This window comes from Athene cunicularia (assembly GCF_003259725.1).
Source record: "Athene cunicularia isolate RWA chromosome 10 unlocalized genomic scaffold, athCun1 chr10_part1, whole genome shotgun sequence".
NCBI classification, from domain to species: Eukaryota; Metazoa; Chordata; class Aves; order Strigiformes; family Strigidae; genus Athene; species Athene cunicularia.
This window is the reverse complement of record NW_020799112.1, coordinates 19,286,100-19,311,987: the sequence shown is the minus strand read 5'-3', so window position 1 is coordinate 19,311,987 and position 25,888 is coordinate 19,286,100. Positions and strand designations below refer to the sequence as shown.

Here is a 25,888-nt window from a genome sequence, read left to right as displayed (position 1 = left end):
AATGGTTTAGTAACTGTTTATAAAACTAAGGCTGAAACTAACAACAGCAATTGCCATTCATCTATATTTTTTCCTCCTTTCAGACTTCATAATGTTTAGTTTTGGAGTAACTGGCTTTCTGTATAAACGTATTCACATCCATTATTTGTTTTTCTGACATTGTCCACCTTAATCCCACTGGTAACCCTGCAAAGACAGGTTTCAGCACACGATTCTAAGGTGTCACTGTGTGACTCCCATTTAATGCTGAAAGTTTACCAACAACAGTCATAACAAGACTTGGTTTACAGTAAATTAAATTCTGTTGATTTGAGCTATCATCCTGGAAACATTTTTTTTCTACTTCTCCAAGCAGCTCCACAAGAAATTTCAAAAGTTATTCACCCTCCCTGGCTTGCTCCACAGTAGAATTAAAGTTATTGCACGCTGCACAGGTAAAATGGATTGCTCTTTCAATACATCCACTGCTGACAGCTCAGTTTGATCTAGTTCTTGTACTAAGACGTGCCAGGTTTTCAAAGCTCTTCCATCAACCAGAGGTGCTATTAGATGCAACACAGGAGGCACAGAATTTAACCTCTCTAGTAGAGCCACAGATTCAGTGTTTTGAGGCTGAGGCATTAGATGGTATTTAATGATCTGTGACACAGACTAAATTACCTTGTGTTTTATTCTGGCCTTAATTTCCATGAAATCTAATTGGATTTTCAAAGATGCCTTAAGGTGAGTGAAGTGCCTGACTACCACTGAAATCTTCAAGCCCACAGGAATTGTTCGAGGGAAGAGTAAAAGGAAAAGCCAGCAGGATTTGCTGGCAATGAAGCACAAATGGATCATATACCTTTAGAGAAAGGTTTCCCAGTTATCTCTATTTTCGTAGAGAACCCAGATCCTCTTGGACAAAGAGCTTCAAACTCAGGTGATCCCTTCAGAGGACACTCCTCACACTCAAAGCCCCAGGCTGCCCCCACTGAACAGCAGCAAGCATCCATGCGGTGTCGACCTGGGATCTGTGAGGTGCACTGCTCATCTTCGTGTTGCAGGTAGCAACTCTCCAAGCGAATGTCTGTTGGGAAATTGAACAGTATGTTGAGAGAGAAAGAGAAAATTTAGTTCACTGCAGAGGAATCCGTTTCCAGAATCCCTTCACAGGACAGTTTGCTCCATGGTTTTGTGGACTCAGAGGAGCATACCAAGCCCACTGCATAATTTTTAACAGCAAAATATTAACCCTAAACTCAGAAATTAAAAGCTGAAGTAAGCTTAAAGCACCATTCTGCAAAACGGTGCTCAACACTAAGTAAATTCTGGATCAGAAAAGCATATTAAGCATTCCAGCTTACCATACTAAATAAGGCCTTTCAATTACTACAAGCTATTCTGAGACAAATCTTCAGCATTTACTGTCATAAAGGGACAAAGGTGCTCTGGCTGGACAGCATACAAAACTTTGATATTCTTTGCACCCCCCATTAAGGTGTTCAATGTGGCTGGGAAAATGCCATCCCTCCTCAGACACCTGAGTCCCAGCCCACAATGGTGTCCCCCCTCTGCTCTTCCAACCTTGGCGATTTCAGTGGGGCTGCGAACGAAGAGTGCCAAGAGCACAGATGATCTGGTATGGATTTGCCAGACGGACAATCTGGAACTAAATCAACGTTATTCACCAGCTAGCAGATGGTGATGGGCTTTAGCTACTGCCATTGGAATCTGTTCATATTCCAGTTGAACTAAGTTCATGTCCCTGATTGATTCCATTTGAAAATCACTTATGTGGACAAAAATAATTTTCCTTACTTGTAAGAAAACACGCAGTGCGAACATTACTTACCACACAGATTTGCTCTTCCCTAGTAGACCTGCAAATGGAATTAATACCTACCAAGACATGTTCGTCCAGAAGCATCTAAAGTCATTCCATTGGGGCACTGGCAAACAAACGATCCCAAGGTATTGACACACTGCCCATTTGTACAGACTCCAGGAAACACCTCACACTCATTTACATCTATTTCCAAACAAAATGTGAATAAAAGTAATCACTAGCATGCTAAACATGAACAAATCAGAAAAAAATATGAACATTTGGGGGTTTTAGGATAAAATACCAAACCACAGCAGTTTACACGACCTGAAAAAATTCCAAATATTCAGGATTTCTTATGCAAGTCAGCCAGAACCAATTAATTACAGACTATTACAAATAAAATATGTTGCTATTTGCCATTCCTATGTATATTGAAATCAAACTCAAAAGTGACAAAAAAAAGGGAGAGGCATTTAAAAATTGTATCAATTTTCATACTCACTGTGGGCCAGAATTTTGAAGCAAATGGGCAAAGAAAGACAATATGAGATTATGCATTATTCCAATGAGATTAAGTTATGCTGTATTTTTTTTTTTTTTTTTTTTATTTTTAATTTTTGTATTTTTCATGTTGGTGTCTTATCAGGCAGACCTCTGCACATCTGGAAACTACAACACTGTTTAAAATCTAGCTCTATGATCTTGTCAACAATCAGTAACTTTATATAGATTAAAATAAACTATGACTGCACACAGAGTTTAACTTCATTAAATAAATATTATATTTCTATATTTACATGGAAAATTTAGCACTTTTAGGTAAGGATCATTTGATTAACTGTGTTAGCCTGGGCATAAACAAACGTTTAGTAATCTAAGTGTGGGATCCTCCTACCAGTGGACTTTGTGAAAAGTATATACTTCACAACTGCCTTTAGGAAAAAGCTTCCAGCATTAAATATAGCCCTGTCAAGATGAAGCATGACAATTTTTAAGACAGGAGAGAATAAGAACAAGAAATGAGAGAAGAATGACTCTGATACTCCACAGCTGAACACTCGTGTACAGAGTAATGGGTAGATGGGACTTGCTAAGCCTCCAGACAAAACTGGTGTGAACACACTCTGCAGCTCTCAAACCACATGGAGCAGGGTGGAGGATAAACGTGGGGTGGACATCAGTGGCCTGTGCCCTTGAACAGATACTATAAATAAAAGGCCCATATTGACTACAAGGCAGGAGGGAAAGCCAGTGGACTCCTAGATACCACTGGAACACAGTTCACAGCCTGTGAGCAATATTCCAGCTGACAACTCCAGGTCTCACCCGTAAACTAGAGGAACGCTGCCAATTAAGTTTGCTTATTTCCTTGCACAAGGTCCATTACTCATTTTACATGGCCTGTGTATGGGAGAACTGAGTATCACCTTTTGGGAACTAAACATACTCCCTTGTCCTGTCTCTCACTTGCCAGTAAATTTCCTAGAGATCTTCCCCTGTCTTGAAAAATGCTTACATTGGTTGAAACCCAAATACAGCTTCAGCATGTTAAAAGCAGGGGAAACTACTCTGAAAAATCTGGGGCTATCCAGGTCCCACTGAAATGAGAAAGATTAAAGCATGTAATAGATGTAATCCAAAGTGCTGGTAAAGGAAATGCTGAAAACAGTTATGTCTACATCTTGGAAGGATAAACTTTCCATCCCAGCAGTGTTGAAAATGTTCTAAGACTTTCCTTGTGAAGAGAGATAGGTGGGGCCACTTTTTTTTTTTTTTCCCCTTTTCTTTCACTTACACACTCCAGAAAGTGTTGCTGAGGTCAGATAAGTTATGTACAGTGGGTCTGCAGCACAGACGTGCCAAGGTATTCAGTCATCATTTGGAAAGCAAAGAATATGTGTGAGGGTGTTCCTCTTTTTTTTTGTTGTTGTTTTATTTTATTTTTTGTTAAGGGAAAAAACAATGTTTCTTTATGGAAGCTACATATGGGAGTAATTTTTAAAAAATATTTTAACTGCAGTGTCATGTCAGATGTTGTCAGTCAGGGTGACCCACAGCAGTTTGAGACTCTCTGAGCTTCTGCATACTCTGGAAATACTCAGTACTTGTCCAAGGGTTCAAATCAATTCAAATGAGCATGAAATAGGGTGGGACCTTCCATTTTCACAGAATAGTATAGAGTCATCTCATACCGAGCAAAAAGCTACACATTTCAGAAATCTTTAACCTTTCCTTTAACCAAAGTTTAACTCCTGATGACATTTTTTTTTTAATAAGACAATGAAACTACGTTGGAACATGCTTGATTTCATATAATGTTTCATGGAAGAAAGCCAAGGTTAAGAAAAAATCCAAACCAAATAAACGTTTCATGTGAAATACAGTCTTTAAACATTTTTTTTATGAAGCATAGTAATGGCTTGTCATACCACTGTATCAATAATGCCATGTTTTATAACATATATAAGGTGCATACTTTGCCCAAATAGGTTACTCAGTTAATATTTGAAGAGCGAGAATCATCTCCTTATACTGGTAGACACTATATTTGCAAGTGTGTACTTGGAGATAAACTGTGAGTACGCAGGAATGTTAAACAAACTGAAACCAAATTCATCCCTGACATAACTCTAATGAAGTCAATGGAACTACACAAGGTAAGAATTTGGCGTAGTGATCTTCTATGCTAAATTAACCACTTAAATCAAAACACTGGCATTTTTTGTCATTCAAGCTCTGATTTATGTTAAGGCAACAATAAATACCTTCACACAATGTTCCTCTTATTCTTGAATATCCCTTTTGACATATTGGGTCTGTAAAACAAACGAAAGAGAACTTTTAGAATGCTACAGTCCAAAACCCACCATCAACTTATTGTGAAAAACTGATCATGTGAAATATTATCTAGAGTTTATTGCTATGAGAAGTCTGAGTGCTTCCACAGGATCTCAGTATTTTCTAAAATAAGAAAGAGATAAGATGGGGCAATGACATAAACTATATATAGAGTGTCAACCATTATCCACTTTTGCTTCCCATGTGTCTTAGCTAACCCTGAAGTGGTTACATGATTCCTGCTTCATTCAAATCAATTAATTCATTTAACTTGATCACAGCACATTAACATCCCTATTTACCAGGAATGGATGAGGATGAATTCTGCTAAGATATGCAGGAGGAATTTAACTAAAGATTTGAGCAAACTAGCAGCTCTCAGCATATAGAAATAACAACCCCCACACATTTCTGCATTCGTCATCTCATCCTACAGTTTGGTCTAATTATCAAGTGAATATGCAGAGACCTCAACCCATTTCTTGATCAACTGTATGATTCTCTAGGTCATCAGTTAATCTACAGACTGCAATAACAAGGGCCACTCCCTCTCCTCCCTCCATTACCACACCAAAGATCCATTTGTTGCAAACATTTTCTTGGGAGCTCTGGGGAACATGCATCTATTGCTACATCCTTAGGAACTCTAGATCACTAATTATGACAAACCATGCTAAAGTAATGCTGCAAGTTACAGACTGTAGGTGTGGTCCCTTCCCTTCAGAGTTTAAACTTGTAAAATATTTACTGTAAAATTCAAAGTCAGAACCTTCTATAGCTTCATGCTACCTCTCAAATATTAAGACTTCTCTTTTTCCAACTGAATAAGGAATGAGTGATTGATAGTAGAACAAGCTATTTGTCTAGCCTGCCCCCAAACTTCTATGAGAATGACCTGGGCCAGCCTCAGGATAGGAAATAGCCTAAGTTTCTGAGGAAAATGAACAGCGTTACCTCGTTCACATGGTGTACACGGGCTTCCCCAAGCAGCACCTAGGGAGGAACAGCACTGGGACTTCAGAGTTGCTCCGTTGATATTTATTTCACATCTTCCATCCACTATGTTCTGCCAACAGGTACCCTTAACAGTTTCTGTTTGGAAAAAAAAACCCAATGTATTGTCATGCATTACACATTAATATATTTGCAAACACACTTGAATTTAACCAAGAAAAAGAATCATCCTTCCATTATAACTTACTTCATCAGATCTGAATTTCTTTTAAAAGCTCTTAATTTAGCCTTCTCTATGCTGGACTGTAGCTTGAAATCATCCCAGCACAGAGCCCTTGAAAATCCTAGTTTATGCTTATTGACCTTAACGTGGAATATCTCAACACCACTCAAGATCTAAGTATTTATTATGACTCAGATTAGAGGGACATGCAAATGAATGGCTAGATATGAACCTTTTCTAGATCTTCCATTAATCTATTCAATCCCCCAGTCTGGATATCCGATCTTCCAGCACAGGGAGTAGCAGGAGATAGCCAAGGATCAGACAGAGCTATCGTTCCACAGTTCTCCTCACTGACTAGTATAATAGCTATAAATTACTGTCCCTCCAGAACAAGTAAGGGAAAAAACAGAGTATCTCAGTCACAGCATTGTCCGTGGCTGCCTTGAGCTGGTCTGGACTGTACACAACTTACTCATGCTCCGTCTCAAACAGAAAACTGGCTTTTCCAGAGAGCAGATCTTAATGAGAACATGCCCACCCCTCTTGCAAGGGGAAGTCAGTGAGTGAGCATAATCCTCAAGAAGCAGTTTTAGCATTTCTGCATTTGTTACCAAAAAAAAATTTCATCTCTCTTTCAAATTTGACATGGAAGCACACCACGCTCCCAAGTGCTAGTCACACTTTATATATCCACAGTAACGGTGAAAACAAACAATTTTAACATTGTTTTCTGTAATGTCTTCCACTAACTTTATTTACATGAGTTATTTTTAAATATTTTCTAAACTTGGTGTATTATGTTATAGTATGTCACTGGACATTTTCAACAAGCAAACATAAAACCTTCAGAAGAACAAATACCTATGCAGATGGTCCTGGTTGTATCCAAAGTACTTTCAGGTGAACATTCACAAGCAAAAGAGCCTGGTGTGTTTTTGCACACCCCATTTACACAGGGATTAGATTCGCACTCATCAATATCTAGAAGAGAAACGGTGCCATTAGTGCCAGGAAGCATCAACAAAAATACATAGGCTTCTTTCAACTTAGGGAAAAATAGAAGAAGCTTTCCTCATATTCTGCCTTTTTATTAAGAAACTCTTCACAACAGACTAACGATGTATGTGTCCTAAAGACACACTAACACATTAGAACATTAAAACATTGAACTTGGAAGCAGCATCTCATTTTTCAGTGATATTCAGCTATTGCCCAGCTTCGTGGTGATGGACTGTGATGTTTAAATGATCTGATACACATCCTGTCTGTGGCTCATAACGGGTTCAGACTAGGAGCCATCCGGGTCTGTTCTCCACACAAGGTAACAGATTTGTAAAACTCTTTTCTTCTTGAGTTTTTCTCACCCTTGCCACAGTGTGGGCCCACTGGTAGTAGTCAATAAGGAGAGTGCTAGTACAGACCTAATACAGGCTATTCCACAAGGTTATCTAATCCTTTCACTCTGGCCTTGTCTCCTCATTCCCCTACTTCCCCATATAATTTCTTACCTTTTTTTTTTTTTTTTTTTTTTTTTTTTTTTTTTTTTAGTTCTACACATTATATGCCCATCAAGGTTCAAAGGATTTCTGGCACAGTCTGAACAACCCAAACAAATAAAACTAGGATGAAATGGAGTGTTGACAATTACCTTCACATGTCTTTAGGTCAGGAGTGTATACAAATCCTTTTGGACAGGTGCAGGTGAAACTTCCAGGGGTATTTCTGCATTGCCCGTTGTCACAAAGTAGCATGTTCAGAGCACATTCATCAATGTCTATAATGAAAATCAAGAACTTTAAGAAAGAAAACAGTTCTGGAATAGAAGCCAGGACAGAATTTCCCTCCCAAGAGCCACACTGCATTAGATTTTGTGTATACAGACAGAAGGAGGCAAAGGGGAGAGAGAACAGACACACACATGACTTGAACTGTTTTTTCAAACACATTAAAAAGACTTCTAGATTCTTTTAGTAGACAACAGGCTTGGAATTATTTCAAATGGAAATGACCATTCCAACTAAACTAACACTAAAGATCTCACTGCGCCCTCCTTCTTCATGAAAACTATCATTAATATAATGGAAATAATAATCATTGCATGAATTCAAACCACATAAATATTACCTAGAGAAAAATTAACATTTTGATTTTGGTTTTTAAGTAGGGAAATATTTTAAAAAAACAACCCACCCTTCTCTGTATATTTTTGTTGACTTTTCCCTGAGCTTTATTCTTTAGTAGGCTGCTTTACTTTTATAAGACCCTGTACTTCCTTTCTACGCCTATTCATAATATGTGACAGTCATGGTTCAAAATAAAGCTGGGAATCACACTTTCATCTTTCCTATATTGTGGAGTAGGTCTATGCAGTCTCTGATTCCCTGCACAGCAGCCCCCACAGTCATGCAAGAACTGAGGAGAGGATTGGTTTGGAAAGGTTTGCTGGTCACCTGGTCTTTAAATCACCATTTTTTCCAAGCTGGCTCTGAACTGTCTTAGATGTTATTGTTAACAAGGCCAACGCAAGTCTACACTTGCTTCAGAGGTGAAAAATTTAAATAGAAATGCTAGCCCTAAATTTCAAGAGCTCTTAGGAAATCTTTGGAAGAGCTGTGGTCATCAGAGAGAAGTTGCAAGAGGGTGGCAAGGGGCCATGAATGGCAGGTGAAGACCAGGAGAGACCCTGAGAGCAGACAGGAACAATTGGCTAAGTCAGAGAGGCCTCAGAAAGTGTTGAGAGAAGTTGGGAAGACTCAGAGGGTCAGTGCAGCAGCTGGGAACAGCAAAAGTGCTAGGAAAAGCAGGGAGATTTGCAGAATAAAACAGACCGTGTGGGAAGCTTCACAGGAGTTCAGAAAAATTGAGAGAGGGCCAGGTGGAACATTATGGAAGAATGGGAAACAGCTGTGATGGAGCATGGATGTGGGCTGCAACAGGGTGGGCTGGGGAGCAGCTGGAAAACTCACAGATGGATGGGGAGAAGAGAAGGGATGCCATAAGCTGTGGGCAGACACTGAAATGGGACATGGATAATTAAAGCCAAAGAAGCAAATGGGAAAATGGGATGAATTACAGCATGACTTTTATCAAAGATAGATCAACTCTTATTTTTTTAAAAAATAAGATAGTGGATAGTTTAGACTGCGATAACACAGATGACTTAAGCTATTTAGGTTTAAGTAGAGAATACAGAACCCAAATAAAATTATTATGTAAACTGGAGATAACAGGGAGGAATTTAAGAACTTTAAGGTGGTTCCAGAGCTGGCTGAAGGAGAGATTACAGTAGAGTATATTAAAAAGGGGAGTAATCACGACAGAGAGGGGATATTAGCAATGCCTTTCAGGGCCCTATAAAATATTCGTTACAATGTGAAATTAAAAAATGAATGGGATCAAAAACTATGGACAACACTGAGCTGGAAGTTATTACCAATACAGAGAATCATGCAAGACTAAATTAATCTTGACAATGTGAATGAGAGAAGTAAGGTGAAATATAATCACCAGTGTTCAAAACCTTGCAATTAGGGACCAATAACAATAACACGCTATAAACCAGAACTCATCAGCTGAAGGCTGTTGAGAAAACTCTGGATGTAGCTCCCAATTAGAGGATGACTTTGATCCCAAAGTATAACATGTATTTGAGAAGAGACTAACGCACTCTAGAATCAGTTTAGGCAGGATATTCCTAAGGGCAATGGAGAAATGCTGGCGCCACTGTACAAGGCACTGGTCAGACCTCATCAGAACACTGTACACTGGTCAGATCAGTCACATTCCAGAGAGGGCTCTGCTTTTGCAAAAAGACTGAAAGTGTGGATTTGGGCAGTTTAGCCAACAGAGATTGAGAAAGGATATGATGATTCTTTATAAATAAATTGGGGATAAGTGCTGACATGGTGCTAAATCAAAGGATAATATTAGCACAACATCAACTGGAAATAAAATGCTCACAAATAAATTTTAACACGAAACCAGAAGAAATTTCTGATCAGTTGTGCAGAGCAGGTCTAGAACAACACACCACTGTAGGAGCAGAACACACCACTCTAAAGGGTCTTACGAGCTTTCATTGGCACCATGGAATGGAACAAGAGAATTGCCAGAATTAGAATTGGTAATTGCAAAATTTGAGTTTTCAGGCATCTGATGGGGTTTTTTACATCCCAGATAGTGTGAGAAGAGACTGGACTGCTACTTATTTGAATTCTTTTTATCCCATGCCAGAGTGCTTCCACTGGTCACCTCTAAGAAGAAGCAGTATTTATTTTCTGTGATGAAAAATACGGCTTTAGATGTTTTTCACTTGTACATCACAGGAAATCAGGCCTAGCTAGAGACACCATGCCATCAGATTCTGTTGGTGCTTCCAATGACAATAAATTTTCCTGTGTCTGGCCAGTACACCAAACACAGTTAAACCAACAGCCCTGTCTGAAAGTTGAGAGGGATTTTTCCACAAATTCAGAATTGGGAGAAACTATGTAAGCCTTCTGCAGCATAAGGGATGTTATCTTCTTATGATCAGTTGGGAGTTTTACTTAAATCCCCTGCTCTTGGATGCACCTAGCACACTGCTGATCCTAGGTCCCTCCTGTGGTGCATTTTAATTGCAGGATCTGGCTTCTTTTGATTCTGAGAAACATTGGTACTGCAGAGTGCATTTTCAGTGGACTTCACTGAACTGGATGTTTATTGCATGGCTGCCAGTGATTTGAGTCACTGACAGCAATGGTCCCACAGTGGAGGATTTTATGAACACTGCAAAGCACTGAAATGAAAAGAAGAATCCAGCAGAAAACATCCAGAAATATCAGAAGAGCAGCTAGTGGATCTGAAGAAACACGGGAAAAAAGGTGGAAGAGGATAAAAATAAGCATCAAACTTCAAAATGAAAAATGGGACATTTCATACCAATGCAGTTTTTCCCAGTGGAATCCACTTCATATCCAGGGTTACAACTACATTTGTATGTTCCATGCAGATTCTCACACCTTCCATTCGGGCAGAGATCAGTATCCAGTAAGCACTCATTAATATCTACATAAAGGGAAAAAAACAAAACCATAAAACCAGAGTCAGTTGTTGAGGGGTTGTGGGGGTTAATTCTCCAAACTAGGAAAAGATATATTTTCAGTATCACTAACATTGGATGCTCCATATTTATAATCGTGTAGTTCTGATTGGGGAATTCACACAAGAGAGAAGAGCATCCCTTTCACAGTTATTTAAGACCATCCCTAGCCCATGGACATTTAGGAGACTTGTAGATAAGAACGGGGATATTGAACTGGGGTCTTACATTTAGAGAGGCACATGTACTAATACCCTGACTCAGCATTTCCAGATGGCATCACTCTCCAAAGCATGAACACCCCTCCTTTCTGAATGCTCTGCTCTCTCTGCTGCCAGCAAATCTACTAGTGAGCATTGGCTGACTTAGAGTTTCACAGTTCTATGACTACAAAGCTTTTATTGTAACCATTTACTCCTTTTCTCTAATTAACCAAACTCTGTCAACCTGCTCTTATTGACAGCTGAAGCATGTGAGGAAGCTCAGTGTTCAGCGTGGCTTTATTCTTCGGGATGATTTCAGTTGAAATGCGCCAATATGACTTACGTGTGTGATTTCTAAGTCATATAGGTAATAACACTTCTCACAAATTTGCCATTATTTTGTAACAGCACTCACATATGTTCCGTGACAAAATACAGAGGGTGCACTGGTGGAATGGCATGCTCCACTCATTTCATCCAAAATTAATGTGTTGCAAACATCCATTAGAATAAGCCTTCCTCCCATTCTTTCCTGCCATCATCCCCACCAGCTTGTCTAACAAATCAAGGATATCAAGGTACCACTTTTAGTCAGAACTGCTATAGTCTGAAGTGATCTTACCATTTCCTCCTGCAGTCATGCCAGTTCCACTGCTGCACAGAGCCTGATATTCAGCTGGAAAAATATTAAAATACTTACTGGAACATTCTTTTTTAGATCATGGTTTTCAGCATCAGCATTTATAATATGCCAATTAATTATTCAAATGACATAACAGGCCTTTCAATTATTCTAAAAACATTAATAGTCTCACAGTGGTCTGAACCTGTGAAACACTTTAGCAAATTCAGGGTCTGCATCTGCTCATGAAGATGAATGAGTTAAAACTTCACATGGTGAACTGTGGCATTTAGGAAAAGGCATAAACTTCATGCTGGCCTTCCCAAACAAATGAATCAGAAAATATTCACAGCAAGATTCTCCAGAACTCGTATGTCCAAGCCCTTGTTCAAGGTGTACATTCAAAGTGACCAGGAAACAGAAAATTTTTTTCCTGTAATTCTAGCCCATGTTTAACTCCATTTAGCGGAGACGCCCTCACGAGTTCCTAGGAGATCAAGGATCTCTTATCCTTAAAAACAGTAATTAAAATATGTATCAGCGTATCTCAAATGTCTCAATTACCACTGGGTTCAGGTTCTTTTGAGTTCAGAATAATTAACAGAATAAACTGAAAGCCAGACCAGCATTAATTGTTGCCATATAGGTCATATATTGTCCAATATATTTGCACTTTAATAACAGCCCACTGTTAAGACTAATATATAATAAAAGCATTTATGGGATTAGCTGTCTTCTCTTTAAAGAAAATCACATGGAACACATCTCCCAATATTATCATAACCAGCGGATTAATATATACCCCTGCCTGAATCAACTAATCACTGCCACTGCCTGTGAAAGCAGATCTGCTCTGGACATGCATCAGAAAAACTTTTAGTCTAGAATGGCAGGAACTTCTGCAAAGAACTTCTGAGGAGCACAGAGAGACAAATGTCTTCCTTTCAGGAACGTTTTTTCAGTCTCTCTGATACAATGCTCCTCTCTAAGAACTCAACTCAAAGCCCAAAGAAATGCCACAACTGACCCTACGTGAGATGGCATTTTTTTAACAATTGAGAAAGTGGGCAAAAGAACACAGGAAAAATACCTTCCACAGATCTAAACGTTCTGCTAAAGAAATTCAAATACAAAATAGAAGTCAATGATACAGAGTCCAACATCCCCAAAAGATTTCAACTCTACTGTACAATAAGAAGGGCCCACTGATACCAGCAGAGGCTGCTGGAAAGGCTCCTTCCTACCCTGCAAACACCTCCTTGGTGTTTTGCTATTCTGAACACCACAGCATGTTAGAAAATGGTGGTCACCAAGGTCCTGTTGAAGAGCTCACATCAGCTCCACCAGCCTCATTTGTTCCAACTGGTTTTGTCTCCATAACGCTTTTCATAAAGCTAGCTGTTAAAACTGAGATTTAAAAAATAAATCTAACATTAATTTTGCTTACAAAGGAGATACCACATTAGTATGAGATGCTTTTGAACTACGTATCGAACGGCGTATTTTGTTTGTAGGCAACAACATACTTGCTGAGTGAAAAAAACACCACTCAAAGCTGGGCTTCAAACGAGCTCCCTGCATTCAGTCACTTCCATGAAACCAGGGTCTCTATTTACTGGCTTCATGACAAGGACTGTGTCAGCACAGTCTTCTTGGAAGAAGTCCTTTCCTAAAAGCAGATTCTGCCCATGAGAATGATTAGGATTGCTCTCTTGCCAGAGAGAAGTTATGTTCCAGACAACTTTGCTTGGTGGGGATTTCAGTGAGAGACTCGAGTATTCTCAACGGACTTCACTGGACATTTGTTTTTGCATTGACTATCCAAAGGCTAGTTACTGTATAAACAATTTCAGATCACCTGAAGGATACAGAATTCAGGCAGCAAGCATCTGACTGACAGGTGTACGTAAGGATTTGAATGTATGAATAACTCAAGAGGTTTCCATGAATAACTTGAGTCCAAAATTGTATTTTTTTGTTATCCATCAAAACAGTTTGTTTGAAAATCCGGTTTAATGCATGCAACAACTCCAGACCCAGATAGCAGCACATACTGTTGCCTCAAAAAATTCTCTCCTGTAATCTTCTCAACATGCAAAACAGCAGATTGCTCAAAATATATAACGTCATGCAACAATTTAACCCTCCTGATTTAGGGTGCAATGTTAATACAAAACTGTATTTTTACCTTTCTAAAAATAGTTTATCAACCTAAAGCTTAGATTAGAATATTTACCAGTAAGTATGTTATACCTGAATTTTGTGCTGGGCAGGGCTGACAAGGCTCCCCAAAGGCGTAGTCAGTGCTGGCACAACAGCACTCTGATTTTGTAACTGCACCGTTTAATGGTCTCACACATTGTCCTCTCTTGTAGCCACCATAGCATGTGCTTCGCATGTGTGTATCTGAGGGGAAAAAAAAAAAAATCTCTCTTAATCCTGCCATAGCCAACTGCCATAAATTACAAGTATTAAATGTAGCTCACATGTCATAAACACTGTAAAATAGCTGTCAAAACAAAAAAATCTTTCACCGTTTTCCTATTCTTCCTCATGATCCTAAGAGTTCAGACATACAAACTAGTTACTGAATTTAATGACTTAATATGCATCAGTGAACTACTAGGGGAACAATCAATACTTAACCTTGACCTAGCAAGAAGCCATGGGGGAAAGGGACAAAAATCCCTGCCACGTGACAGGGATGTTACTCACTTTTAAACTGACAAGCCCAGTGGCAGGATCTCAGAGCTGGAACCAAGTCTATCTCAAAACTTCTGAAAAAACTCAGTACTGTTTACTTTATTCCCAGAGTATGAGGAGTGATTTGATTTTAACAAGTATTTTATCTCCCCCTCCCAACACTGTTAGTTGTCTCTGATTCATCAAGGCTAAAATCACCACTGGTGCAACACCCTGGATTAAGCCCACTAAGGCCACACTAAAAGCCTTTGTTTTCATTTCATACCTGAAAAAAGGCTGAATGAGAGAAAAATAAAAACTTGCATAAGGAAAAGATCACAAAATACGCTGTTGTTAAAAAAAAATAAATTTCTTTGCTTGTAGAAAACAAAAAGTCAGTAATGCTATTCCAGTGCATAAGATTTAAAATGTTTACCTTTTAAGGTCCATAGGTGATGACATTTTTCACTTTTTAAAAACCGGCCCATAATGGCTCTCAGACACATTAGAATTTTAAAATCAAACACCTCGACCGTCACTCGCTTATAGAGAAACAGGTAGAAGTGGAATAATTGTTATGCCCCACTTTAAAAAGAGGTGAAAGACTAATTAAATATTTAAGCTTAGTGACGAAGGATTTTACATTGACAGAAACGGGGCAAATTCTCACCTATGCAAAACTGATACAGCCCTACTCACCTCCAACAGCACTACGCTATACAGTCCGCCTGACCTTGTGATTTGGCCCACACATTTCTTCTCTTTACATGGAAAGGAAAATTTAAAAGAGCAAAATGGGCTACTACAGTGTATGTCCCAGAGCTATCAGTATCTACTATAACTACCACCCAGCAATCCCCGAAAAAATGGTAAACTCTACATTCAGATTTGATCTGTCCATTGTCTAGCATTAATGCGTTAAGATCAGTTAATTATGACTCGGCACAAATTAAGCTTGTCTTACCGACACACACGCGTCCGTCCAGTCCTACTGCAAGGCCAGGGAAGCATTCACATCTGAAAGAGCCATCAGTGTTGACACAGCGCCCGTTCATGCATATTCCAGCTGTCTCACACTCATCGATGTCTGTTGGAGAACAGAATGAGCTTTATGAGAAATTAAATTACATAGCGTTCGATGCCTGGCTGAAACTTGCCTTTGTGCAGCTTATTTTCAATGTATCCTATAGAAAAATATCAAGTGTAAATGGAAACTAGTTCAAGTTAAGGATTTATTAGGAACAATGATTAATTCATTCTGTGAAATGGAAGAAGAAAATGCAAAACTCAGGAGAAATAAACAGAACAAAACAAGTTTGCTCTCCTTGGAGAGCAAAAAGGCACTGCGTTTTCCTAACTTGTCCCAGGAGGTACGTATTCCAATTTAAGGGTCATTCAGGCAAAAACATAATCAGAGGAAGGAGGAAACTGTGACTGCTAAAACAAAGGACTTCTGTGGTGTGTAATAGGACATTCCCTTTCTGTGTTAACAGTTAGCTCATGCTGTAAGAAATCAGTCCAGATAGCAAAATTGAATCTTTCACTCCTCCCAAGAGGTGCCTTCACAGGGCCACCAAAGAATTTCCCTTCCTCCTGCTGCGGGTTCTGTTTTTGGAAGCACTTCTGAATTTCCACAGTCAGAACGTCGTGTCTCTCTGGCGATATGCATGACAATTGGGTTTTCCTATCAGATGCTCATTACAGCCTGTTTTATAAACTTTCAATGGACTCCAGTCTTGAAAGGAATTTGTTAATGATTTGAGCCCTGAGCAGTTGCCGAGTACAAGCTACCATCTTTGTCCAACAATAGTACATTGAACAATAAGACCCTTAGCAATGAAATACAAGAATGAAGCCTTATAATATTAGACTACCACAAAGGGATGCTAAATTAGTAAAAAAAAGTATACAGGCTGTGTATCATGTTAATAATAAGATCATTCTCTAGGCACAGAAAGCATGCCGTTATTTTATAAGTGATTAAGAAAAGGAGTGTTTAAAATATTGTTTGGAAGTATGTATAACCTTTATAAAATAATCACTTCATAACAACTCTCCATAATATATACAAGAGACAGTGTGTGTGACAATTTCCTTTTTTCTGACCTTAAAAGGGCAAATTGAGAGTGAAACACCTCTGTGTTTTACTTAGTTTGTGTTGTTTGGCATAAAACATGGCTTGTATGATCCAAGATTCCTTTTTCAAACTGCATTTTAAAATAGAAGTTGTATTTAAGTACATGGGCTCAATTCATTTCTACTTCATCCTGCAATCTTTTGTTCTGTTTCACACAAATCTTAAGTGCTTTTCCCACTTTAAATTTAGCCCTTACTCAGTGTAAGTAAAAACAGAGTTGGGACTTCAAAATGTGCCCATACTATTTAACAGTGTAGACAGTTATTTTGTTAGACAATACTGAAATACTTTGACAGATACAAGTTCTCCTAAAATAAAAAAAAAAAATTAAAATTAACTTTCGTTTTTCAAGCTTACAGAAACAGAAATGCAGTTACTTTTTTTTTTTTTCCGTAGTTCATTTTTACAAAAGATTTTGTAAGCTAGTAAAGGGTGAAATGTGCCATCCATTTTCTTTCGCACCAATTTAAAAATGTGTTGAAAATACTGTTACAGATGTTTTATAGAAAGGTAAAGTGGGTCACGTAGAACTGCACAGATCAGCTGAAAACCTGGCTCCAGTGAAGATGAGGTAAAAAGCCTCTGCTTTTACCAGGGCTGAGATTCCACCCAGTAAATCAACTGCACATGCAAGCATAAAGTCCAAATTTCTAACCTTGACAAGGTTCTTCTGTGGTAAAAATCACCATTTGGACAACTTCAAAAACATTCGTTTTTCCGGCTTTTGCCAGCATACCTCAACCTGGTGCTGGAAAACCAACTAATTCTCCATGTCTAGTGAGCTTTTGCCTTTTCTGCTCAGGTTGTTCAGTGGTGCCAGCTGGGTACAGTAAGTCCTCTAATTTTAACCAGGAAAAATTTACTCAAACTACTAAACTGCCACTTTCAGTTGCCTCGCAATAGCTTTCAATTTGGGGAATTCCTGTTTGGTCTAAAGACAAAACGATGTATGGAACAGAAATAATGCTTTAAACCTCTGCTTGCCTGATGTAAGTATTTCTGAAAAATCATCAGCAAATCATCAGCAAAAGAAGCTAGTGATGAATAAGTTTAGTATGTCTTGTATTACAGGGAATACACAAGACTATGGTGTAACATTCTTTTTTGGCATGTTACTTCATAAAGCCTGAGTGGAAATTTTTACCAGACAGCCAAGCATATGCCCTGTACTTATACTTACATTCCAATTTTATGGAACTAAGTGTCGATTACAGTATCCCCAACTTTGGGTTAGAAATTCTTCTTAATAGTTCAAAATTCTGCTTCAAGTGCACCAAATGAGATGGGTATAGGAGCAATATGTTGCACACTGCAACTCTTACATTCCTTTGTTGAACTCCTAAAGAGTCTGGCAAAAACACGTGCTCCATTTCATATCAAAACTGCTCAGGCAGGTAGCCAATCTGCTGCAGAAATGTCAGTGCACACGCACGTTCCCAATGTGCGTGAGCACTAACTGCATGTGCAAGCATGACCTTGAGAGTTTAAGCTCGTGTAAGATCTTCATGCATTCGCTTCACAAACAAATTCAGGATGTGCGGTGTGAACAGCGTTTCAAAGGCTAACCATTCCGTAGGACAGAAGGTATTTACACGTGTACATAAAGCACTCAATAAGGGTAAACATTAAAATGTACAGGAAGAGACATCATTAAAGATAAATGTTTTAAATTTTTTACCAGCATGACTGGAGACATTTACCAGAGGGTTGTGCGCTCTCTAGCCACTACATTCCTGGAAATTATTTCATGATACTCTGGGCAAGTGGAAGAAAGGAGACAAATATGAAGTTGGGAAAAAGTGTAATTTGGGTGTCAGGGTCTCAAAAGCTGGTTTGATTTTGACCCAATAGTAATTTTAACACATAATGAATGTTTGCATGCTCATTCACAGAGAACAAGGCTTACTCTAAGCGTTGAAAAGCAGTAGGAGAAATCCTTCATTTTACTATAAGATGTGTTCCAACTTTCAGTAGGAATCAGTTGAGTTGCTTGCAATTTTGGATAATTTTCAAATATTCTTCCTTTGATGCACAGAAGTAACATTTCTCTAGGGCCAGAAACCCCTTTTTGGCTGTATTCATACTCCTGTTTAGCCAGGAGGCAATGTAACAGAGGCTGTGAAGTTGAGTATCATTGGTTTTAAGTAGTCTGAAGCAATTTACATACCATCATCTTGGATGGCATTTCAGTGCACAGACGGATGTTAAAAAAAAAAAAAGAAAAAAGAAAAAAGATGCTCAAGGCAAAAATCAAGACAAGCATTTGGGCTGAGCTTGCATCAGTTAAGTCACATCCCTGCTAATGACACAGAGATCAGCCAGTGGTCTTTGGGAACACAAGTGACTGACGTGCCAAGGCCTGACGGGCATCAAATTCTTCCCTGCCAAGTCTGAGACCAAGTCTTGTTGCCATCCCACACTCAGACCAGCTGGAAAATAAGCTTTGGCAAAGCACAGACATACAACTACCACTTGGAAAACAGGTAAGAGCAGAAATAAAGCTGATTGCTCTACGTGTGTGAAGGCTGCAGTCAACACAGCCAGTAGCTGTTAAGCTAAGGAGACACTTGTGGGGATCTGCACATCTGGTCATTTGAGAAAGTAAAGAACAATTCATTTGCCCAATCAAAACAACTCTATTAGGAAGAAAGAACGAACTGGGTTGTCTCTCATTAGAAATACGCGATTCCCCCACCTGAAGGCTGGGTAGCACTGTCCTGCATACCTAGTGCAAAAGTTATCAAATGCAAGAGCACTTCCAGATGTTTTACTGGATTTATTGGCCTGGTTTGGATCTAAAGGCTAAGTCTAAACACCATGCAGTTTGGATTTGACTGGTACAGTGTTCAAGAAGTAACAGGATCCAAATTAATTCACCTTCCAAGTCACTAACTCTCAAAACCAAGTTATTTATTCAAACATTTACTTTGATTTACTTTTGCTATTGGTCCACAGCAAGACGTTGCTCTGTAATCCATTGTGACTTTTTTTTTTTTTAAATTTGCAAAGGTGTAAGTAAGCACTTTTTCTGCCTTGATTCCAATAGTTAAGAGATTTAAAATTTTTCAAAACCATAAGTAACTTGGCCCAGCACTTGTTTATTCCTTATTTCAGCTTCTGCTTTGTGCCTATAAAACTTGTTGAAACATAAAGATTTATACCCATAAAACTTCCAGTTCCTGACAGGACCGAACGGAAACTCTGATGATAAAACTAGCAACCAGAACGCTGGTGTCTCCCACAGGGGGTATTGCTGAGCTAGTGCAGCAAATGGAAAAGACAATCTTGCTGTGGTGCTCATGTCTGCATCTCAGTCACACAGAGTGCTGGGCACTCCTCGGAGATGCTGTACTGACTAGGAACACCCAGGCAAGAATGGGTGAAAAACCCAAAGGCGGCAATGAGCTATCATGTTTGGTTGGCCAAGGCAGAAATCTTTTAAAAGGCCAAACACAAAAAGTGAGATATACTGGAGCCGAACTGCAGAAGACCTCATAGGCAAAACCCCCTGAGTTTAACTAGGTCAGATCACACAGTCCTTGATCAAAGGATATTTCCCACTGGCTGGTTAGTGCAGTTGCTCAACACTGTGGAGAAGACTGAGTACCGTCTTGCACAATGACAAATCATTCTAGCTGATTAAAAAAGCATATCTGACGAGAACTCTGCCCAGTATTTCTTGTCCCCAAGGATCACTGTAAGGAAATAAGGCGATTCTGGAAGCTACCAGAGGCATATGACTCACAAGCTTTGGGAACCCATAATTTACTGTGCTCACCTCTGCAATAGCGTCCATCAGATGCCAACTGGAACCCTGGTTTACAAATGCATTTAAAACTTCCATCTTCATTGATGCACATCCCATTGAGGCACATGTTCCTTATGCTGCATTCATCCATATCTGAAAATGTACATAATAGACATAATATTCATAGTGTTTAAGTAAAAGAACACTTACTAATTATATCCAAAAGATAAACCTTTATTTCTTTCCTCTCGGAGGTGTATGATAATCAGAAACATATGATGGGACATACTGCACTATCCTAGAGGATGTGTCAAAGCAATGACTCAATTTTTTCATAATGAATCATTAACATATAAAGGTATGTATCCAAGAAGAGCAAAAGGAATGAAAAACAGATGAGAAACCAGACAACTTAAAAACTGGCAGTTGGCAAAAACCATAAAAAAGTAAGAAAGGTATGTAACTGAAGGTGTGCAATCTTGGCATAAATAGAAGCCAGGTTAGAAGCAGCCTCCCATTTGGAATGGGAAACACAATTTTATGTTACTAAGAACATCTGAAACAGGAGGAGTGAGCATTTGTGTTTGGAGCGAAAGCTTCTGTAACCCCCATTGGATGAGCCTAAGATTTATGATGTGAAAATTCCCAGCACTGTGCTCAAGCATGCATTCTGTAGGCACTTTCATCATCAACTTCTATTTAGAATAAAACCTACTTCTTCCCCAGATTCAGCACGACAGGTGACACAGGAGGGTGCTTACTAATCACAGCTTCATACCAGCATTAGTCATCCTCTAAACTAATGGCACAGTATGAAGGCTTCAAATAGAAAAAGGTGGAGGTCCCAGACACTGCTATTCTGAACCCTGCACAGTTACTCATGCAACAACAATAAAAAAAATAGAAAGAGATATTTCATATCCTCTTGGTCTTTATTTGAGCCTGGCACAAATGAAATCAGTTGTTACATCCAAAAAAATCAGCGCTGTTTACCAGTTTCATCTAAAGGACTATACACAGTTACATTAAGGTATGGCACAATGCCACGGTCTTTCCTGATTAGTGTGTGTGCACATGTATTCCTAAGAACAAAATTCAAGGCATTACAATGCCAGAGATGAAACCGTTTCATAAGTGGATGCAACAGACATTCTGGCAACATATGCAATGGAATTAAAAATGTTTTACCAGACTGCTGATGTCCTGGTTCTTATTACTATTAGCACATGGTAAAATTTCCCTTGGTGGGAAAGGAAGAAATCAGAATCAAGTTTTTTTTCCAAAATATATTAATTTCCAAATCTATTTAGTCAATATTGTTCCATAATAAGATGTTTAAAAAGCAGCTTATAGTGCTAAACTGTATCTAAAAAAGATTCAGGAAAAACAGAGTCTTAAAATGTCTGTCTCTACCAAGGATTAACAGAATCACTACTAGCACATAAAATCACTGGATCATAATGACATTACAATATATTCAGAATCGTGCTATTTTCCTTAATATTGCAGCTGTCTTGGACAGAAATTACACTTCTAGACATGGTGTGTTTTCTTTTTACTTACAGGCTAAGTCAGACAAAAATAATTTATGATCTAAAAAAAAAAAATCGTGTATCTATCCCAACCAGGAATTTTGGCATTAAGTCTTTGAGCTGAATCACTGAGATAATATTCTGCCAAAAATGTTTCTAAGAACAGTGCTTGAAATTCCTTTAACGTATGAATAGATCATTGGGAACCCTCCCAAGGACCTTGGGAAGCATGATAAAGAACATTCTTCTTTTTCCCCCCTTTACTAAAGGTCTGGGAGGTAGGAACACATCAATTATGTTTACAAATTTTTCTTAAAACAGTTTTTATGGGTCAGACCAGACTGCATCTACATAAAACACATTGCTAGTCACCCAGTAAGATCCCATAAAGCATGCTGTTAAACACACAGTAAAATCAGGCAGCATGTGACTTGCGCTCCGTTTTAAAATGTACCACTCCCATCAAAGAAACTGCATTGTGCGATAGTGGTATGTGCTATTTCTCCTGCTGGACAGACATCCCGTTGAGGATTGCCAAGCCAAGGCTCCAGAACTGGCTGCAAAAGACAGTTTACTTGCCCTCCCAGATACAGCAAAAGGTATTTAGAAATTTGATTCCTTGTTCCTTCCCTTCCCCCCCACCAGAGGTCCTCTTCTTTTTCATTGACGTGAGTAACCTCTTGCGACTGTAATTACTCATACAGAATAACTTCAGAAATGTCTTACCTTCACAGTTTTTCCCATCAGCTGCCACTTGAAAGCCAGCATTACACACACAGTGAAAACTGCCATCTGTATTTATGCATCGTCCATTATTACAAATACGTCCATTCTGTAAACATTCGTCAATGTCTGAAAGCCAACCAAAAAAAAAAACCCAAAAACATTTGAGGGGGTTTTCTTTTTTTATACTCACGAGGAATTTTTCCTATTTCCCCTTCCCCTAGGCTTTTAACCCTACATGGAAACTATATTCACCTGAAATATTATTTATTTTGATTTCCATAACCGAACATTATGGGGGTGGAAAATGTTCATCAGCTTGAAATTTCAAGTTGCTGTGACAGAATTTCAGTGAACATTACCCTGCAGCTTGCTCAAACAAGAATCAGATCCTTTTAACTGTTTTTTTTTTGCATTTTTGTTCATCATGAAAAGGTGTTTACTGAAGTTTAAGTTAACAATAGCTAACCACTGAAAGAAAGATGGGGGAATCTTGTCTTTTGCTGTAAGATAACAGGAAAGTTTGAGACTTTCCCACCTCAGAAGATATTTCTCCTGCTTATTTTATATTTGAAACATCAGCTCCTCATTTCCCTCTCTCTGCAGGAGGTGCTTGGCAAGGGCTTTGGAGGACCTGAATAGTGATATCACACGAGACTGGCAGCTCTCCCTCTCCTCCAAACGAGGGGAGAGGAGATGCTGAGACAGACTGTCTAGACATTTTTCAGATTGCTCAGTGTTCTCCATCAAGGCCTGGACCATCTCCCAGAGATTCCTGCACACAGGGGACTCTGCTCACAGAGATCTCAACCAGCACATACAGACCTATCTATCGTGCAACCACGCTGTCTTCCCAAATATCCTGGGGGTGCCCTTCCCCAGCCCCCCCAAAGTGCATTGCTGCACTTCAGGATGAAGCAGAGCACAGGGTGTCCTCCCAAGTGCCCCTGTTCTCTAGACACTTATCTGAGGGGGAACTGATGCCTTGCAAAATTATGAACCTCTATTTGCTTTCTTAGCAGCACTGTAGTTCTGGGAAGCTAAGAAATCCCCGAAAACAACCGTTCTGGAAGCAAGCAAGCAGGCCAGCGGAGAGGCAAGAGCTGCTCAAGTGACAGCTCACTGCAGTGGCAGCTTGCAGCCCTCCTGACTTCCAGCAAAAGCATACAGGCTTGATAAATGAGCATCACCGATCAGCAGTGCATAAAAGTGAGTTTTCTCTCTGCTCAGTCCCTTTCCCCTGACTTTTGTGGCACTGAGCTGACACTGAGCCTGGCTTCAGCTACTTCACCAACTTTCTTCCTTAGGACAGGCAAAAATGCTACAGCATCTGAAGATTCTTCTGGACTTTTAGCTTTTAGAGTTCATTAGGATTTGTACTTCTATGCATCAGATGCCATTTAAATCATAGTGCAGAAAATTAACATAGAATCTCATTGTTCTTTATATACACACAGCTAGCCAGAGACCCACCACTACTTTGTTATATTTCTAATTTTCAAATTATGAAATAATACTGTGGTGGGTTTTCCAACCCAGAGAAATTTGCAAAAATCAAAGCTCCCTTCTCAATGAAATGTCCGCAATTGCTGCCATCTCTATGTAAGGTCTGACCCCCTCCTCTCAGAAATGTTGGGTAGATTATAGTAAACACTAAGCTTTGACTCCCATACATTCCTAGCTAATCATCACAGAATTTCACCTTTTTTTTAGCTCCATTTTACATCTCTCCTTCTGCAACTAAAAAGCATTTTTGTTTGATCACTAATCATAATGTGGCCGCCTTATTCATCTATGTCTCCATTTAACATATGAACACAGCCAAACTCTTACTGGATTTATAAGGGATCCTAGTTAACAGTTGAATCAGTAGCTTGCAATACAGATTGCAGTGTTTAACCAGTCACCTATCCGATTCTTTATGCAGAAAAAACCTCTCCCATGGAACCTCAGAGGAAGGAATAAATAAACATCTGGTCATTATGGAGACTTCATTTTTCAAGAATGGATGTAAGGAACACATTTCCAAAAGCATATCAGCACAGACACATTTGTGTATGCAAAAAATAAAACCTCAACATACAAAGTAGTCATGCAAAGTAATTTTACAGCAAATGCTGACTTTGGCAGGCACCAGTGATATATGCATATTTTACCAAATGCACCCCACTAGCCTGTTTCTTTTCCCTAAACTGGTCCTAAAAATTCCTTCAGAAAACAAATATTCTGCACATCCCAGCATTTTCTGAAGTGCCTGTCAAGCAAGCACAGTTCCCATAGACTGCAAAGGAACTGCTAAGTGACCACACTTTAATGCCATTAAGCTACTGGGCTTCTGACAACCATGTGTTTGTGTAATGAATCAGTCAAATTAAAAGCGTGTGACAAAAATGACTCATGAGTAAATTCATCACTGCTGAGACTCCACTTCAGCACTCCTTCACCACTAGTCAGCTGAACTATGAAGATGCTTCCACAACATGGCTCTTTGGCAGCAATTAGATCAAATACTCCCAGCAACATGCAGCAGTGGTGCTGGCTCTGCATGCCCTCCTGGATTGGGGTAGGATTCCGTACCACAAATACCTTTCTGATTCACAAAGGAAAAAAAAAAAAAAAAAAAAAGCACACTAGCACAGATAGCTTTCTTCTGTTTTTTTAGAAACGCTGTGCTTCGGAATGAGTGCATGCCCAAGGAACTCTCCTCTGAGTGTAGAAAGCAAAATATGAAGACAAACTGGGACTCTGAGCATTCAAACATGCTGTTTCATTTTAGATGCTTCATTTCTCATGGAATATCCAAGTAGTCATTCATTCTCCTGTCATAAGTCTCTCATTATGACTTAACTATAAAGGATTACATCCACCTTTACAGTCCAATTCCCGCCCAAGGACAGTTTGGGAGTACCAGAGCCCTGACACAGGGATGACCACTGAGGGGCTGTGAGTTCCCCACTCCCACAGGAAGACAGGATGAAGACTGTCAGGACTATTGCTGAGCCTGGTCTTCAGAAAACCACCAATGGGTATTCTACAGCTTCCCCACCTAGACCTTCCCAGTGCTTCGCTAGTTTTCCAGACCTTATTTAAGTTTTCATTGCTGTAATTTATGTTTAGTTCTTTCTCTGACAGCAGGCAGGGACAACACACGAGCACTGTACCCTTATATTTACCCACTGGAAGACTTCTCTTTCCATCCTCCTCTCTTAGTCTTTTAACAGTCTTTTATAGGTAAAGGGTTTTTCCAAAGAATGGATGTTTAATTGTCCTTGAGATCCTCAAGAATCAAAAGAAAAAATGTCTCAGTTGTTTACAAAAAAGAGGAGGGAGGGAGGG

General features: G+C 39.2%; 1 protein-coding gene across 2 annotated transcripts in view; it reads right to left on the bottom strand.

The window, feature by feature from the left end:
- The window catches only part of LOC113483885 (fibrillin-1), a 145,454-nt gene that overhangs the window by 59,939 nt on the left and 59,627 nt on the right, over window positions 1-25,888 (bottom strand). Inside the window, exons 12-23 of one of the 2 annotated variants that reach the window (XM_026855896.1) lie at window positions 22,556-22,681; window positions 20,328-20,450; window positions 15,377-15,499; window positions 13,984-14,136; window positions 11,731-11,784; window positions 10,746-10,871; window positions 7,474-7,599; window positions 6,687-6,806; window positions 5,600-5,737; window positions 4,573-4,623; window positions 1,883-2,008; window positions 842-1,066 (exon numbers count right to left, since the gene is read on the bottom strand). In XM_026855896.1, the coding sequence (XP_026711697.1) occupies window positions 842-1,066; window positions 1,883-2,008; window positions 4,573-4,623; window positions 5,600-5,737; window positions 6,687-6,806; window positions 7,474-7,599; window positions 10,746-10,871; window positions 11,731-11,784; window positions 13,984-14,136; window positions 15,377-15,499; window positions 20,328-20,450; window positions 22,556-22,681 (1,491 nt within the window). Of the gene's footprint in view, window positions 1-841; window positions 1,067-1,882; window positions 2,009-2,309; window positions 2,413-4,572; window positions 4,624-5,599; window positions 5,738-6,686; window positions 6,807-7,473; window positions 7,600-10,745; window positions 10,872-11,730; window positions 11,785-13,983; window positions 14,137-15,376; window positions 15,500-20,327; window positions 20,451-22,555; window positions 22,682-25,888 lie in introns of those variants that run through there. The other variant, XM_026855897.1, reaches the window with a different exon arrangement.